Below are 19,121 nucleotides of genomic sequence, written 5' to 3'. Positions count from 1 at the left end.
CGATCAGTTTTGTGCCACAGGAAAGCAATTACATTTATATCAGACACTACTACATGAAAAGAGACCAGGGACAGGCTGAAGTCCCAATGAATGACTGACAGGAACAAGATTAATGAAGCAATCCATTGCATTCACCTTGTGATTTCCCTCCAATATTACTGTGTAGAATATAAGAATAAAGTTTGCATATCTCACTAAGAAGCAGCAAACTGAAGTCTAACTTTACTTCTTCATCAGCTCTAAATGAAGACTTTCTACAAGAGACTGGAATGGGTGAGGTTATGCTGATACTAAAAAAAACGCCAAACAATTAAAATGCCAAATTACATCTCATTTCACTTTACCAGGTTAAAATATACCTAATTTGTATGACAAAAGCATCAGCTGGAACAGCTGCAGGTTTTATAATCTGAACAATCATATTCATTCTTATGGAAATGCTATGTGTCCCTTTCGACTTCAATTTTAGTCTGAGCTACAAAGCCAGATAATTTGAGGAAGTCACAAGCATATGTTACACTGCAAACTGGCATCAAATCATCTTATCATAAATTAATATTATTATTCTTTTTAAGACAAATACAGAATCACTTGTAAATAAACACACTGAATAAATTCAGAACAGGAAAGCTTAGGTATGCATTCCGTTCATTGTTAGAAATTATTTTTCATTTAGAGTACATTCCCATCTGTTTTGTGATACAACAAAACATGTTTGGGGTAACAGACTAGGAAATAGATGTTTCATGCAAAGCACACAAGAACAGCCAGAGAAAAGAAACAAAAGTAAAGGTGGCTCCATACTTTAATTGAAAGTTAGATTAATTAGATAATTACAAATTTAGCTTTCAATTTAACCACATCTATGCACAGTTGTCCTCACAGCATGCAAAATTCAGAGAACTTATGCTGATGCATCTGTGAGGTAAACACCAGAAACTATGAGGAGGTTTAGCCCTAGTGAGAACACTCAGCTTTCATCTGAGTTGTCCAAGGATTCCTTATACCACAAAGTTCATTAACACACAATTCTGTAACACCTACTAGATTTAAGTTCTTCCTGTGATATTTCAAAATTACATACTTAACATGTTGTGAGAAAAGATTAGAGGAAAAGTTTAAAAACAAATTAACGACCCTCTTAAAGTTGGACTGCTAAATCGGATTTTGCTTCTGCTTTTAATTATGCTTTGGCTTCTGGCACTGGCACTTTATCAGCATTCATTTCACACACCTTTGTTGATTTTCAAGTATAGATTCTACAATTTTCTTTCTTTTTTTTCATCATTACACATACTCCTCCAAAATTGTAAAAATAAATGCCAAATTTTGTTCACATGCCTTAAATCTCTGTTTACAAGAGCTTTCATTGAAGTCAGTGAAGCGCTTCAAGGAGCAAGCATTATTCCAGATAAAAAAATTTAACCCTTTCCTTGGAGGGAGAAATTGAATTTTTGAATTTTTTTTTCAGAAGTTGAAATTGAGGTAATTGTTTTTCAGTATAATCAGAATGAGTAACAGACTGTCCTTTAGGAACCCAAAATATTTAGGCTCTAAAGTATTTTAGAACAAAAAAAAAAAAAAAAAAAGAAATTACCATTGCCACATGAAAAAAATGGAATTATAGAAATTGGAGCCTTAGAATGATTTAGAATACTAAATTGAAAGTATTTCACACTGGCCTAAATTCAGCATTACTTTAACAACAATTAGTAAGTAAATACATTTTCTAATGTTTTACAGAAGCTTAGGGAGCTTTTCATTTGCAATTATATTTAACATAAGAACGGGAAAACTTCCCTGAACACCTTTCTTCAGATGCACACTGCATTTCAATTAACTAATGATGTGCCTATTTTTCCCTGTGTCACTATTTACACTAAATACCACAATCTTCAGCAGTCTGCAGAGGAAACAAGCCCCAGTCTATAAATGTAATCAATACTGTCATCCTCTACACTTTTGCAGCTCCCCACACATTCAACCCAACAGAGACAACCACCACATATGGCAAATTGTCACAGGCTATGATGGAATGAGTAATGGGTTTATATATTCCTTAAAATATTGGTAGCTAGTATTAACACATGCAAAGCTCTACAATTTATGGGATGGAATGTAATTGTTTTTCTTTTAAAAATACTACTAACTTTTAAGTTCTACTAAAATTATTTACATGAATTTGATTCTTACTTAGTCACAACCACTTGCAGCCAGCCAAGATATCACTAGATAAAGTTACAAGATAAATATGGAGTCAGCTGTTATGACAAAGAAAAATGAAGAAAGATGATTCGGTTAATATAAATGAAGAAACAGGTATTGCAGGGCAGAAAAAGAAAAATCAAGTTAAAATCAGCATTTGTTACGCATATTGCTAAAACCCACATACCATCAATGGCAAATCTTATAAGGTACTGTTGACAATTTCCTCAAAAGAAGCAACAACAGAAGAAATCAGCAACAGTATATTACAAGTTGTCATTGCTGCAGTAACCTGCATGCACAAAACTGATGGGAAACTATGTTCTCACTGGCTGACCAAATCACAGTGTAGGGTAGGAGTGGAGGGGGAAGGGACGCTGAGTGCTCATCAGGTGTAACGGCAGGAAAAAAGAAACAGAAAGGTCATGCTTATCCCAAGGGGAAAAAATGCAAAATTAAACACGGACTGACACAGATGAAATTTTACAACTGTTATTAAAATTGCATGTGGATCTGCAGCTACCACAGATGAGATAACAGGTATTTTTAATGAAGGGAATATTATTATATTTCAATTCTAATGCATTACATGTGTAAATCCCTCAAAAAGAAGAGGCACGATCCTTAGAACACTGCCACACTTAACATACTGAACTTCCAAATCGATCATGTAAACAAAAAATAATTCAATCACAGATTAAAAAGAGAAGACACAAATTAATTAACTGGATTAATTATGATGGTAGGCTGTGCACATTAGAATTGCCAGTAATCCTCACACAGTTAACAGGGCAAAAATTATAATCTAGTACTAGATGGCAGGGAAAAAAGCAGTAAAAGCTATCTGAAATTTAACCAGAATTTAAGTTCTGATAGAAGATGCTTCACTTCACATCATCTGTTTTATTAATAATTTAGAAAACTATAAAACTTGAGATTACTTGAAATGCTATCTTCTGTAATTTTATATTTTTAACTAGCTCCAAACCACTGTCAGTTGATGTTATTCAGCTGACCTATACAAGTGACACTAACAGATTACTACATATTCTAAGAAAGGTTTCTCATTAATCATATTTAAAGAGAAACTCTGTCTCGGGTACATTTTATGGAAGCACCACCTTCATTCATCAAATTCAAACCAACACTATAGTTCCCCACAGCTTCACCAGTTGTTCTAGGCAGGCAGCTTTAACATTTCAATGGCGAACTTTTTATCATTGATCATTCGTATGCAGACGATAAGCTTTCAAGTTCAAGCAGTCTTACAGAGCAGCAACTCAGATGGCAAACAGAACAAGCACACCTACTCATAAAAATGACACAAAAAAGTTGAATGTACGAAAAACACATTCAAGGAAATAGGAAAAAGCAGAAATTGCAAGTTTAAGCAATTTCACTAACTATACAAATCTTATGATTACAGAAATGAGGCATGGTGGTGTGCTATCAATTCAGTCTGAAGTACAGCAGACACACGCACACACATATATATATGTATGCATGACAGATGTTTTGTGAATAAAAAAATTCACCTTCTCTCTCCTCCTCAATCTGAGCCATTCTCAAGGCCATAGCAGATTTCTCTTCTCGGACTTGATCACGAGACTCCTCCGACTCAGGTACATTTTCTTGCCATTCCAAGAGCTGACTCTGCAATTCATCCACACTACCTGATTCACTGGCCTAACAAGAGAAATTGCATGTGAAAATATATTTACTAAATCCCACTGAAAATGCAAATAACATTTTAGTGTTGGGAAACCTTTCACAGAGAAAACAATCCATTATAATTCACCATTTTGCATAAATAACCTATGAAAGTGATAATTGCTATTGCAGATGATGTAAAAAGCAAACCTCACCACTCTGTAAAATATCAAAAATGCTACTGCAAGTTATACTTCTAATCTGAAATATTTTTAAACAAAAAAAAAGGCTTTTTTAATCAAAATCTTTTTGTTGCAAATTTTCATCTTAGCAATGTTTCGAAGTAAAACAATATTTAACTGTTTTTATGTGGGATTACAAACTTCTATCAACTTTTTTCCTGTGAACAGAATAGCAATGTTTCCATCTTTCCATCAAAATAAAAACTACTGTAAGATTTTAACAAAAAAACCACCAATTTCCCCACAAAACCTGGAAAAAACAATTATTTTCTAGCAAAATACAATTAGCTGTTTCAAACTGGCTCTGCTACTAGGGCTGTACAAAGTTACCATGATTAATGCATACTGTTAAGCCATCTAAAGCCCTTTGGCAATATTTTCCGAGTCTTCTCATTTTCTTATCCAGACCTGAACATTTCCCAAGGTTACAGCTATTACTTCCTTCTGAAAGCTATTCAGTCGTACACAAAATAATAGCCACACTTTGATGACTCATTTTCAGTGTAACTAAATAAATAGTAAACTGCCTGGAAAAATACAATTTAAGGTACATTGCAAAGTACAAATCATTCTGCTTAAGTAATTCAAATCTGTCAGCTTGTTACCCAACCGAACAGCTACTGATATGGACAATTCCATATATCACTGTATTTTCACCTCCAAAAACCAGCTAACACCATTTTCAAAGTTTAATTAGCCCTGCTTGAGTTAATCACTAATTCATACAAATCAACATTAAAGTTAACCTGTGAGGCTGCTCTCTTTGTAACTTGGTCAAGATCAGCTTGCAACTTCCTCTGCTGTTCTTCATAGACTTCCAGCTTAGTCAGCAATTCTTCTATAAAAACATAATAAATTTGGTTCATTAGCACACAAAACTAATAGGAAGAGGGGGGTATTGAAAAAAATTAATATAATTAATAGTATAAAATTACAATAAATAAAATCATAATAAAATTTTGAAAATAAAAATTTAGAAGAAAGATTCAAAATGAAAATTCAGACGATAATTCATTTCAGTTAGGAGACCTCTGTTGGGCTGTGTTGGGCCCATCTACCTGAGAAACTGACTTGATTATTAAATATTAACAAGTGCTTTAAATTTAACCTGCTAACTACTTAAGACTGAAACAACTGAAAATTCTGCCGTTTTCCATTTATGGAAAGGATGTCAGAGAAAAAAACATGATGAAGCAGAAAAATCTCTCACAGACTCTGAACTATCTGAAGTTTGAAGCAAAAATTCTCTCTCAAATCCTTGCAAAAGATAATTCTTAAATTACTTGCAACTCACTGCCCTCAAAAGTTTATTGTATATACTCGGATAAATTTTCTAAGTATACTTGGTCTCATTTTTCCATCTAAGAAGATGCCTTTTCCATTTCCTGCAAAAGTTTAGACCTAGTCTGCCTAAGCCTAAAGGCAACAAGAATTACCCATTTGTAGATTTAGGGAAGGAAAAGCTGAGCTGTAACTCTGACTTAAATGCTATTTGCTATTGTTCAAAGTTACACAAAGTTACTTCAGAACCTGTTTTTAAAGAAAAATACACTTTGAAAAAGAAAATGAGAAAGTTATTTATCTTTGCCTCTTCATTTCAAATCATCTGCAAAAGATATTTTTTTTACCATTTTGAGTTCTGATTTCATATAACGATTGCAGTTTTGACTGTAGTTCTTCATTTTCAATTTCTAATTCTGAGACACGATTGTTTAAGGCGGATACATCATTATCCTTTGATGAAAACTAGAAGAAAAAATAGTTACGAGGTTTGCAAATGCGCCAAAACCACAGCAAAGTCAATGCAACTTTATTCTGAATTTTGAGTAATATTTAGAACAGCTGTTTCTCTAATATATGGAAGTGCAATAAACTAGCTAACTCTACGGAATTTTACTCCTGAATGCTGGTATCATCAGTTTGTACTATTTTGTTGAAACTCCATCCTGCATCAAAATTTTATATCCATCCATTTTTATACATTAATTCATATATAAAGATACTTCCAATAAATTATTTTAATATTCTATTTACCCCGTATTTTATTTTTTTCAGTCAAATCTCCAAGCACAGCAGTTTAAAACAGGCATGGAATACTAAATTCAATGTTACACATACATTTTTTAGTTCATCCTCCAGTTGTTTGATTCTTGATTTAGACCAAGCCTTCATTTTCAGAAATTTTGCTTCAGATTTGCTGGCCTCTTCTGTTTTCAATTTCACTTGTACTAAGAAACAAAACACAAAAATTTATTTAAAGCCTTAGAAAAATTATTAATACAAGACCTATTCTTAATTCCTTTAGCAACTGGAAGTTATACACTTATACAAGACAGAAAAACCTAACACAAAAAAATGCAGTGAGAAATTTAGAGTTCATGTGATTACCCTGGTATTCCTAAGACCCTCATTATTACAGTATTTGATCATAGATACCTTTCAATTAGCGTGGCAATAACTCTTCCACCACATTTAACATTAGTTCTTCTTGCAAGAGGTATGAAATAAGGATAAAATACATAACAGTCTGGGGCAAAGGAACCCTTGATATGTAACAACTGCTTAAATAGGATACCTTCCAAATCTTCCATCTTCTCTTTGGTTATAGACTCCCAATCTCCAACTTCTTTTGAGTTAGTCTGTCCACTACCACTTAATTCTGCCACTTGTTTCTTAAGCTGAAACAGGGCCTGATCTTTCTCTTGCAGCTCAGTTTCATGTTTCTCTTGAATTTCATGCAGTTCAGCATTAAATTTCTCCTTAACTTTTGTCATTTCAAGCTCATGTTTCTCCATCATGTCTCTTAACTGGGCTCTCATTACATGTTTCTCAGCATCCAGTTTAGACTGGAGGTTTTCTTTTTCCGACAGAAGACGTTTCATGTTTTCATTAATGTCCTGTAAAAAAAAAAGAACTCAAACAAAAGAAAACCTTCATATTTTGATGCAAAGTATTTTTAGTGTCACTGTCAAATACTGTATCTGTATTCCTACATACATTATAACCAGAAATCAGGGCTAGTGTTCGTAACCTGGCTCTACTACAAAAGATACTCAGCTCTGACTTTCCAAAACAGAAGCGGGGACTTCAGCAAAATGGCATCACTGTTTGAGTGTAACCTACATGCAACCTCTCCCATACATGAAAAGAGAATAAAAAGCAACATTTGGTTCCATGGAATATAAAAAAACCAAGCAAGCAAGCAAACAAAAAAGCCCAAAGCAGACCTCTTTAACAGTGATCACCAAAATTAAGAATACTCACAGCAATGCCACCCAGATGTTGTCACCTACATCCGTTAAAATTAAAGTTGGCAAACTGATTTAGTTCTTCTTTACAACATTTTGTTACTAACTGGTTTTCTGTTAGTGCTTATTCTATTTTTAATGTCTTTACATTCGTTTTCTAATACATTAAGAGGTAGAAAAGATTACAGATCACCGTAGCACAGCAGTCCACTCACATTGGACCTGCTGTTCAAAAAACTAATTTCACAATACTTAAACCAAAGAATACAAACCACCCAAGTAAAGAAGCTGTACAGAACAGCACAGGGAAATTTTCCAAAATACGGTTAAAACTGCTTATGTAAATAAAGCAAGGATTCCTGCTGTTTTAACATTTAAACTGTAACGGAATCTCAGCTTTAAGTGCTTAAAGTTCATGTTGGCACAGTCAAAGCTGCCCCCTTCCCTCAAGGTATGCGTTTTTGTCCCCTCGATGCACTAGCACTAGGTACCATCAGTTCTTGCAGAGCATCACTGTCGGAAGATGCATCTAACCCAAAAGGAAAAAAACCAACAAAACCCTGCATAAGGCAGGCATAACAAATGGGAAGGACAAATGAAACCGGCTTAAACTACCATGCAGCTTAACTACCCAAGCAGGACATCTACCTGGGTACACAGCTGAAACTACTTCTAGTAAGATTTCGATTCTGGCAGCCCTCTTGGTAAGCTGAAAATTTGTCAGAAATAGTGTAGCTAAAATGCTGGACCTGGCAGCCCAGACAGGCTGTAACGTGCCTGTTTCAGGAAAGGGTCCCAAAAGCTTGTCTGAGAGACTGCAATGTCCTTTTCCTACACTGTTGAACTGAAGCAGCAGCACTCAAAGGCTATAATCAGAGTTCATGTCACGTGCTTAACACAAAGAACCTTGATTAGGTATTGCTTTTGCAATCAGTAGAAATACAGTAAAAGGAAAGGCACACAATTAACAAAATGTTCTCTCGGGGGGGGGGGGGGGGGGGGGGGGGGGGGAAGCGCCTCAGTTATGTCTCACTGCAGTCTCTAACTAGAAAAGCTGAAATCTTTTGACAGCCAGTAGTCCTCCCCCAACACGGCAAGTTCCCAAAATGAATCAAGACAAACTATGGGTGAGAATCAACAGCTTTATATTTTATGGAAATTACCTCTCCTTTAAGTTAATCTCCTGACTGGAATTAGTATTTCTTTGCACAACTGTGATTGCATTATTAGCACATGTCAAAGCCTCGCAGAGAAATGCCTAAATATTTTATGCAAAGCTGTCTTTTGTGCACAACCAAACAGCTTTTTAAACTTGTAATTGCCCTGATGAGTTTAGCTGCTCATGTATGCTATTTCTTACTTTCAACTGCTGGTCCTTGGCATCCAGTTCTTTTTGCAACACATCTATCACCTGTGTCCTTCCCAGCATGACTTCTTCCTTTTCATGGAGCTTCTGTTTCAAGGCCTTCAGTAGCTAGCAGAAAAAAATAATCAAGTAATCAATAAAGGAGTTAAAACTTTCAGAAGAGAAAGAAAAAGACTTCCCTTCATTTTCCAAACCAGACGTCTGAACTGCACAGCAGAGAATGGTAATTACATGATTCCAAATTTCCTTGTTTAAGTCAAAGCAAGCTACTAAGTTTCCAAAGCAACATACCTGTTCTAGGTCAGCACTTGCATCGGATTTAGCAGCTAATTTAAAGAGCTCCTGCTCATGCTTTTCTCTCTGGGCTTCCAGTTCCTTTTCCTTTTCCTGGATAATATTTTGAAACACACGTACCTAGAAACACATCGAAAGTACATATGAAACTAGTTCACAAAGGCACAGTAAAAGCACACTGAATTGCCTAACTAAAAAATATATTATCTTGCTGTACCTATCTTAAGCCTGAAATTTGCTTCCAGTGAACAGTAAATATACTAATCAGTCAGTGACTACTGATATCAGTGATGCATGTGGATAAACTCGAAATTAAAAAAAAATTGCCTCAATTCCACAATAACAAACTTCAAACAAGAAGCATGGTACTGTTCATTCTTGTTCAATATCACAGATTTTCACCTTTCTTTTTTGGATGACATTGTTATGAGACTTCTAATTTCTAAAAGATTACATTGATCATGTTAATTTCTAGCAAGTTTCTATCAATTTTGAATAAATTCACATGAAGTCCTACTCAGATTTATACCTCTGGGATGATATTGTGCTCGCCAAAATGGCTTTCACATTCTCAACTGTTTGTATTTTTCCTTCTTTCCTGTATCAAAACTAATTCCCTGTGTGCTGCTAAATGGGTATGGTCACGCTCAGGATCAGAAGTAGCATTTTTGTTACAGATAAACTCGGGCATCAAATGATGTGGAAAATACAGAGTTTCATATGTGGTAGAACTCAAATGCTGAGAGATCAGGCACATCACATTAAAATTTGAGATTAAGCTTCCAAGGGAGTTGGAAGAGCGCGGTAACATCAAGGAACGGGTAACATGCTCCATAGTTCTACTTTTTCTTTTTTTTTTTTTTTAAAGTATTATTTAACAAGTTGTTATTGTTTGTCTTGGCCTGTTAATCAGCTGCTAACTTCTAGAAAAGCTTCCCCTTCAGTACACCAAACTTCTTCAGCTATTTTTTAGTCAAGAGGAAAACACAACCATTTTTCCATGTTTTCATGCCAAAAAGTGTGTCGGGTAGCTCATGGCACAAGTGAAAGTGATCTGTGAAATAGCCATTTCTGCCGAGAATGGTTGCAATAATCCAAAAACACTACTGTTGCTGGCATGCAATTTTGCACCTTGAGATGTAGTGCTAAAGAGATATTTGGAGGTTCTTCAGCTGGAACCCTGCACAGCTCATTTCACTCTGTTACACACTAGTTTCTCCATGCACAAACATCAGCCAAATGCTTGAACTCCTTGCTTGCATGAACTTTCAGCTTCAGTGATCACCAGCACGAACTGTCTACTGCTTTGTTATTTTCACTCCAACACCATACAGATTTTTACTCAAGAATCATCAGAATTAAAAGTGGCATTTCTTAACTACTGAGAAAGAAACACTGCAGCCGAGATACCACTTCTCCCACCAAAGCATGTAAATATTTTTGCAGTGCATTTACTTACATTTTCCATATATGTAGCTTCTTTTCCTTGGAAACGCTCTCTTTCTTTGCTCTGAATATTTTTAAGACTCTCAATCTGTTCCTGGAACAAGCTACATTTTTCTTCACTGTCTCCAACCTTCTTGGTAAGGTTCTGCACTAGTATCTGCATGCTTTGTAGTGATGACTCCTTAACCGCCAGCTGATTCTTCAGAACGCAAAGCAAAAGACAATTAGAAGAATGAACCCAGACAAAAGACATAGCAATCACCAGAGCCACACCTCTTAGCCCTTCCCTCAGCTAAAGCAACATTAAATCCAAACCTGAATTTTGAGTTTAATCTGAATTAAATTTGCCAGCAGATTCTGAAGTCAATACTATGTATAAATGGTACTGACAAAAGAAGTAAATAAATATAGATCTACTAACATAAATGAAAATAATCAGTAAAGAATTTTTATTCACATGAATAACTGCAGAGGATTTGTGCTTCAGAGAAGGATCCACTGTATAACGCATCAGAATTCGTTGATTTCTTGAAACCTCTATGGAGATTTTATATTTGAGCTGCTAATATACCTTCAATTCTTCATTGGGCAAGAGTGTTTCATTGGCAACACCACTTGATCCACACGCTATCTGTAAATCGATGATATAAGCATCTCTTTCAGCTAACTTCTTTTCTTTCTCTGCCAGCATGGCATCCATTTCAGCCCCACGACAGCGCTGGGCCTCCAATTCAACACTCTGAAAATGAAAAGACAGAATTCCTTGTAAGCTATACTTCCACCATCTACAGCACAGAACAGGTGAACAGTTTCATTATTTCCTTATTCCCTGTATTAGGGTACCGAAAAAACTACAATCAAATTTATAGCCTGGTTCAATTTTAAGTGTAATCCTTAATTACTGAACCTTTCTCTTTGAAATTCTGCAGCGTTCATGTTCCTGCCACTTTCAACAATGAACAGTCCTGCCCACAGAACAGATCACTGCACAAAACAGCTACAAACCATAACATGAAACTATCCCTTGTCTACATTCCACCCTCTTAGGACTTACTTTTGCAACAAGAAAAACTGAAGCAAACCAGCATCTTTGTTCAAAATACAAGATTCAAATATAACATTAACCCACAAATTCTTATTTATGTATACTATTCCATTCATTTTCAAATGGCTACAAAAGCATGCTTGAGGATTCCCTTGCTGAAGACACAATGACAGAATTCTCACTGCATTTCCTCAAGCAGGTTCTAACATATAAACTTCTCCGTCTACTCAACAGAAAACTCGCAGAATATCTTAGTAGCAACTTGTTCTACTACGTAGTAACATATCATTAAATAGATAAATATATTTAAATAAATACATTTAACCATAATCCTGTAAGCAAATGTGAAAAGCCACAGACTTGTCATCATATAAAACACCACCTTTTTTTGTAACTCTTCATTTTTTTGTGTGATCTGGGATTCTAGTTCTTCAATTCTCCTTCTCAGTACTAATATTTTGCCACGATTTGCTGCAGCATTTTCCTGGTCGCCATCTTTTGATGCCTGCAAAAACACAAGAGTTTTGTATTCTGTAAGCACCTAACTTCTGTACCTCTACCTATTCAGATAACACTGGTGGGAAAAAGGGGACTTTCCTCATGACTTGGGTTTCAGTTCTGTTATAGATTACATATTCCATACAGAAGCAGATAAATCAGGCACAGAATTTGCATCAAGCTTGTAAAAATCTTTGTATTTCAATTATTAATGATAATTACTACTACAAAGTAGACTGCAATATGCAATAAGGGCATTCACTTCCTCTGGCAATTGTAACCCATGTAATCTGGCAAGTGTAGTCCATGTAACTCACAGGGGGGAAAAGGACTGGGGGGTGGGGGGAAGCGTAAATTAAGCCATTCATAAGCACATTTCAGATCAGAATTTCAGTAGGAGTAACTACTAGGTTACAGAAATTATTTGCCCTTACAAGAGAAATCAAGTGCTAAGAATATTTTTTATTAGCAAAATAGATCAGGAGCATAAATAATGAGCTACTGCGTGTCTTTAAGGACACCTAGAGATGTCAACAAACTGATTTGTTTCTGTTCTCCTTCAGCACACCTTTAATAAACAAATACCCCAGAAATATTAAAGCCTTATATATGCTGTTTTGAATCACACAACTGCACTACTACAAACAGAGCTGAGAATCTTTGTTAACAGTAAAACACTGGTAACTTAAACGAGACATTCCAACACTTAATTTACATTTTGCTACAAAGGACATTTTTATCTTGGATATTAAAGTAAAAACTTAGGACTTGTTTTCATTTCTTCTCAAACTTATCTTCCCGATTCATGTGTTAAAGACTTTGAGCTGCTAATAAGATGAAGATTAGCAAGAATTTCTTTGCTAAAACAATTTGAAAGGAATATAGAGTTTTCTGAACTTCTATAGAAAGATAAAAGAATTAAATACAAATACACATATGGACTGACAGTACCCACACAGTCTACCCTGATCCTAATCTGACTCAGCTCAAAGTTTCAACTTCAGTCGCACATCTGAGTCCAGCACACAAAACTGTCTACAGCCTTACAGAAATGGTTTGCTCTAAAATATAAGGACACTTACCTTTTTTTGTTCTGCCTTTGCCCCTAAGCCTCCTGATACTGATAACTGTTTCTTAAGTTCTTCCAGCTGTGAGGTTAATGATGCAACCTTGGCTTTGTTTTGCAACTTCAACTTGGAAAGTTTCGCATCAGCAGATTCCTTCTCCTCCTACAAACATCAAAGTTATGAAGGACTAAATCAGCTACATGAACAATTGCATCCTTCAATTCTTCCATTAAAAAAAAAAAACCAAAAACCACCACACAAACACAGAGAGCGAGAGAGAAATCTAAAGTGATGACTGGAAAAATCTTCCCCCTGATGAGACATGATAGTGTCACATGCAACAGGTCTGCATATATGAAACAACCTTCCTTTAATTATTTAAACTTTCTGTGCATTGTTGTTATTATTGTATAGAATCCAGAGCATTATAATGTTAGAAATTCTCCTTTTTTTTGATAGCAATACAAATTCAGGGCTTGATTTTTTAACAAAAGTTAATTTTAGATTTTGGCATGGAAGACACAAGCAAAAAGCAGTAACATCCAGGAACCATAACAGCTCATTGTGACCAACCCTTCCTGCATGCCTAGAGTAGCTCTCAGACTGTAAGCTCATACATACAAAACCAGCTCATGATAAACAGGACTGAAGGGGGTTTTTAAATAGTCTTTCTGAGAAGAATACACACATGGTACCTTTAATTGAAGATCTTTATTTTGAAGCTCAGCATCCTTCTCTCTGACAAGCTCCTTTAGCTGCGTTACCAGCTGTTCAGTACTTGACAGCTGCTCAGTCAAATCTGTCACCGACATGCTTCTTTCATCTTGTGAGCCTGTAGCCTGCAGACATTAGGTATACTCTGTTCAAACAAAATGGTGCAGACAACACTGCTTCTGCAAAAAGTCTTCAGTTGTTTTTTGTCTGGGTTTTTTTAAAAACATTCAGCAAATCTTATTAAGAGTGCAATACTAAAACTTACATATACTATATGTACCTATACCAGACTGCTTTTAGCAAGTTTGATAGACACATGAAATTATAAATCCTAGAAACTCGTTTAGAAATATTAGTTTGAAATACAGCAAAACCATCAAAGCGTCCTAGGTATCGAAAACTGAATTCCCCAATTTACTGGATTTACACTGTAACAATCAGTGTTACTGTGTTTCACTGTTACTGAACCTAGTGACAATAAAATACTGATACTGAAGCTACTAAACACAAAAAATTACACTTGGGATAAAGTTTATGTAATTCCTACATATGCTTTCTTAAAGCAAGATAAGCATAGTGAAGAGGAATAGAGCAGCTGTGTTATGCATAAGAGATTAAATACCAAGTACACAGAAAGCAAGAACGCAACCTGAAAGTCACAGCAAAACTAATTAAGCAACTTATTTATGAAGAGCAAATACATATGATTAGTGTATCATCAATTAAAGACTCTCTCTGTCAGAAATTCTTAAGAAAATATTATTTTAATAGTAGCTTAATACTTACTACTGTTTTGGAAGGAGAATCATCACCACTACCCCATTTCCACATAGTTTCACGATGGCTATGAAAACATAAATCAAAATAATACCACAGTCAGTATCAGTGACTCTCAGATAACTGTAATTAACTCGCACTTCTTTCAATATATTTCACTGTAAAATGCTTGAAATTAATTTGTTTGTTCAATTCTGACAGTACCTCTGATCTCCACATTACTACTTGTCGAGAAATCATGAAATCATGTACAAGATATGCATAATGTGCCTTTTCTAAAAACTGCTAGTGAGTAAAATGTCAATACTATTAGAAATAATCCAAAGAAGATTTTAGAGAGTAAATGCCATAAAGTATTATTCAGCATAGCTGCTTTTCCCACATATAAATAGAAGATATAAACCACAGTTTGCTAATGTTTAACCTGACCTTACATGCTGCCTGGCGTTGCAATATAACAGGGATTATTATATCAATGCGTATTTCTATAAAATCATACATAAAGACTAAAAAGATCAAAATGCTTTAAATGCTGTGCAACTGCTGCACATCTGAAAAATATAAGTGTTGCAACCCTTGAGGCCACAGATGAGCATATAAAACGCCTGCATCTGCACCCCCAGGAACAGCAAGTGTTCCTTGCTTCTTTTGCTCACAATCAAGTACCACAAATTCCTAAATGGCAGCAAAGTACCAGCCACATGTACACATAATCACAGTTTTCAATCATGGAAAGCTGCAGCTTCCTAACAAATGCAAGTATAGCCCATAAGAAGCGAAAATTTTTTAAAAAGCAAAATCCTAAAGACCGAGTAGGTACAAGGCAGCTCAAAGGTTAAGACCTTTACTGAATAATAGTGACAAACTTGGTTGAGGAAAAAAAACAAAAAAAACAAATCCAAAAAAAAACCCAAAAAACTGGCAAAGTCTATAAAACAGCCCATGCCATAAATTCCAAATTGTGTCTTGGAGATATAATCTTAAGAGCAGACTAACATATCTTGCTCAGCATCTGTACAACATTCCCAATAGCAGGATAAAGTGAAAAGCAAAGCTGTACCTGTTCAGTAATTTTCACTCTCATTTAACGACCTCCAGAGGAAAATAATGTGTCCTTTCTAATCTGTATTACAGACTTGTGAAATATGCATACACAGAGCAGTCCTGAATTTAGAAAGCAGTTTCTAATAAACATTAGCACATAGCTTATTTTAAAAAGTATGCAGAATGATAGCAAAGGCTGCTTTTAAAGCTGTTTATCATTTCAAAACTAAGACCAGGAATCACAGACTGCAATCTATGGCCTGCATTATCTACAAGGCCAAACTGGGTTCTGCTAGGGATCTCCTCTAACTTTAAAATCGACAAACAAGCCATGGGCTTAGGGATGGGGATTACAGAAATTGTAAATAAAACCTTCCTCTCGTAACTACTCCAGAGCCGTAACATCAAATCTGTTCTCCGCAAAAAGCTCATTTCTAGATACATAAAAGGGTTACCCAGGTACAAGAGGACAAAATGACTCACCAGATGTAATGTGATGGTGCATTTGTATTTGATTTATGAATATTTTAGCTCATTTCCAGCTCTGACTGATGCAATCACTTTTGCTCACTTCATGTGCCAGCATTCCTTACCTGAATACCTTAACTGCTACTTTCTGCTGTCTTTTTATTTATGAGACACTACATATTGACAAGTTTTCCAAATCAAGCTGGGAAATGAAACTGAACAGGCTTTCCTTACCCAGCGCGAAGTCAACCAATAATGTTTTTGGTTTCCTGCTGGTGTACAGGCAGAAGGTTAAAGCACTGAAGCTGTGAAAGATGCAATCTGAATGCTGGACTGCTCAACTCCATCCCTCCTCCTTGCAGTATAAGTAAACACAATTCAATTAAGTTTTCTATCACAATTTTCCTTCCTTTGGCAGCCTACATCCTGGTCATAGCACTATCAAGCATCCAGCGTTAACAGAAACAGGGAGTCCAAATTATCTGTGGCTAGCCTCTGAAGCTTTCACAGTGACAGGCAATTTGTCTTTCCCCCAAAAGTTCAAACTGCTCATCCTCACCTTCAAGGTTTCACATTGCCTCGTCACTGCCAGTACCTCATCCTGCTCTTCATCTTACACATTCTACTTTGTTGATAACCATCCTTTGCCATTCACTACACATTCTTTTCCGTTAATCTCTTCTTCACTGAAGAACAGGCATAGCTGAATCTTTCACAAATTCCACGAGATACAACAGAGGCCCACTTAATTTTATGAAACAAGTTTCTTCCGACACTCACAGTACAACTAAGGCTTTGGCTCTTACCACAACAGGCTATTACCAAAAAGAAAAGTCCCACTGGCAGCTTTGCCTTCATACTCGTCCACTGTGTTGTCCTGGCACTAGCTGCAGCCAAATCCAGGTAGAAAAACCAACTACGTATCTGGGTAAGTCAGATACTGCAGGGCCCAGCACAAGGGGCACTCGGGAGCACCACACAGTGCACAGGACAGATTGCAGCAGCAGCTCGTACTGAAGCAGTCACAGAAGTCCCACAGCTTGAGGGTGACCAGTCTACATAGCAAAAATATTGAACTGTATTCATACAATACCTATCAGGATGACTAGACAGACAGAGAAACTGCTTGCTTGCTGAATCCCACGGCACTCCTTATGTTTTTCTAACTTTCCAAACACTTATTCCAAAATCCTTCTGATATAAAAAATGGCTTCAAAGAGCACTCATTTGAGCTCTCGCTATGAAGCTATGTAGGTAGCACCTTCCCCCTTCTCTTGCAGAAATACAGACTCTGAGGCAGAGCTCTGCCTCTCTTACTACCAAGGAAGGTGGTGGTAGTCCCCTTTCCCCTCTCTTCCACAAGACTACAGTAGAAAAAAAGACAATAGCACAAGTGTGTAAAAACTCTGTTTTATTTTAAACCCATTTCCTAGAAAAATGTTGTGCTTTAAACACAGCCACTGAAAGAAAAGCATTTTAATACAATTATTTTATTGTTAGATCTGCCCATTTTTGCTTTTATCCTTGTTTGATGGATTACCAAGATGTCGGTTCTCCTGCTGAATAAGCTAAACTTGTTCACGAATGGCCCGTGCCATCCACAATTTAAATGCTCTTGAGCAAAACCCGCACAAACATATGACATACAGCAAAGGCGCACGAACGCTGAAGCCGTGTTAATCAAACCGCAAGCACTCTGTAAAGTTAATTAGCAAGACTTTTATATAGCTGTTACTTGTGTCTATTATAACAGCGTCGCTTAAGAACACGAACCACGCTTTCCTTTTAAAAATAATATAAACGAGGAATGCAATTTGTAAGAGTGCAGCCCTGGAGAAGGAACAGGCGAGTGCGGAGCCCTGGAGAGAGCAGAGCGCCCGCAGCTGCCACCCCACAGCCGCGGCCCCCCCGCCCGGCGCCCCGGCAGCCCGGGCCCCAGGCGGCCGTGCCGCCCCCCGCCTGCCCCTGCTCGGCGGGGCTCCCCGGGGAACGCCTCAGGCACAAGCCCCGCGGAGGACAGCACCCCTCAGCCCCCCTCAGCCGCGGACACAAGGCAGGGCCACCCCCCCGCACCCCACGGCGGCCACCCGAGCGTCCCCCGCCGCCCCGCCTCTCCGGGCCCGGCCTGCTGTGCCCAAGGCCCCAGGGGCCCCGGCCGCCCCCCGGGAGGCGGGGACGGGCCCGGCCCGGCTCTCCGTCGCCCGCCCGGGCCCCGCAGAGCCCACCGGCGGCGGGAAGGGGGGAAGCGCAGCGGAGCACTCACCCGCGGGGTGGCGGTGGGGCGGCCGGGCCCCACCAAGCACAGCCGCTCGCCGCCGCCGCCTTCTCAGCGCGGCCCCCGCAGCCGCCGCCGCGCCCCGGCGGCAGACGTCACCCGACGGCGGCGGTGGCGCCCCCTGGCGGCGCGGAGGACCCCGCGTCCCCCCCCTCCCGCCCCTCAGAGCCCCTCAGGCGCGGCCCCTGTCCCTCAGAGGCGGTGAGAGTGCTGCTCTCCTGCCACCAAAAGCCTGCAGGTGCTGGAGGGTACAATGAACTGCGAACTGCTCGTCTTGGCAAGCCAATAAAAGCAGGGGAAAAAATGTTACCCAAGGAAAAAAAAAAGATCCCCCAAAACAATAAAAAACCGAGCTGAAGGTAATGATTCAGTGGAAGAGCAGAGAAGGTTCCAGAAGGTGAATGAGCTGGGGGCACTTCCCCAGCCTGAGGGAGAATTCCTACAGGGGAGGACGGTGTGACCCTGCCCAAGAGACCAGACATCCTTGGCAGAATTCCAGTCAGGAAGACAAGCTGAACATGAGAGAAAAAGTGACACCCCAGGAGAAATCACGGGACTCCTTGCGGGGAGGCCTCGGAGGCTGGCAGGGGATGGGCGCCATGATGGACGGCCAGGGAGGCTGCGAGACGGCCTGGAGAGCGCCCAGAGCCATGAATCACCTCGTGTGTCCCAGCCAAACCGGGGCGCCCCAAATGTGGGTTTACACGGGGCCTTGACACCTTCCAAATGAGCAGGTGCGATGCTGCTGGCATTATCTCTGGGGTTCAAGGGCATTTTCGATC

At 38.2% G+C, this 19,121-nt stretch overlaps 1 protein-coding gene across 4 annotated transcripts in view; it reads right to left on the bottom strand.

The window, feature by feature from the left end:
* LOC130155703 (golgin subfamily B member 1-like) overlaps nt 1-18,443 on the bottom strand; it is a 44,697-nt gene extending 26,254 nt beyond the window's left edge. For 3 of the 4 annotated variants that reach the window (XM_056353221.1, XM_056353224.1, XM_056353222.1), the window contains exons 1-14: nt 18,328-18,443; nt 14,562-14,619; nt 13,757-13,900; nt 13,077-13,223; nt 11,879-12,001; nt 11,023-11,190; nt 10,465-10,650; nt 9,003-9,125; nt 8,706-8,819; nt 6,673-6,994; nt 6,216-6,325; nt 5,726-5,843; nt 4,844-4,935; nt 3,741-3,891 (exon numbers count right to left, since the gene is read on the bottom strand). In XM_056353221.1, the coding sequence (XP_056209196.1) occupies nt 3,741-3,891; nt 4,844-4,935; nt 5,726-5,843; nt 6,216-6,325; nt 6,673-6,994; nt 8,706-8,819; nt 9,003-9,125; nt 10,465-10,650; nt 11,023-11,190; nt 11,879-12,001; nt 13,077-13,223; nt 13,757-13,900; nt 14,562-14,606 (1,843 nt within the window). In that variant the 5' untranslated portion in view covers nt 14,607-14,619; nt 18,328-18,443. Of the gene's footprint in view, nt 1-3,740; nt 3,892-4,843; nt 4,936-5,725; nt 5,844-6,215; nt 6,326-6,672; nt 6,995-8,705; nt 8,820-9,002; nt 9,126-10,464; nt 10,651-10,908; nt 11,191-11,878; nt 12,002-13,076; nt 13,224-13,756; nt 13,901-14,561; nt 14,620-18,327 lie in introns of those variants that run through there. The other variant, XM_056353225.1, reaches the window with a different exon arrangement.
* Nucleotides 18,444-19,121: the final 678 nt, after the last annotated feature.

This window comes from Falco biarmicus, chromosome 10 (genome assembly GCF_023638135.1).
Source record: "Falco biarmicus isolate bFalBia1 chromosome 10, bFalBia1.pri, whole genome shotgun sequence".
Lineage (NCBI taxonomy): Eukaryota > Metazoa > Chordata > Aves > Falconiformes > Falconidae > Falco > Falco biarmicus.
Note: the sequence above shows the minus strand (reverse complement) of the source record. Positions and strands in the feature narration are given on the sequence as shown.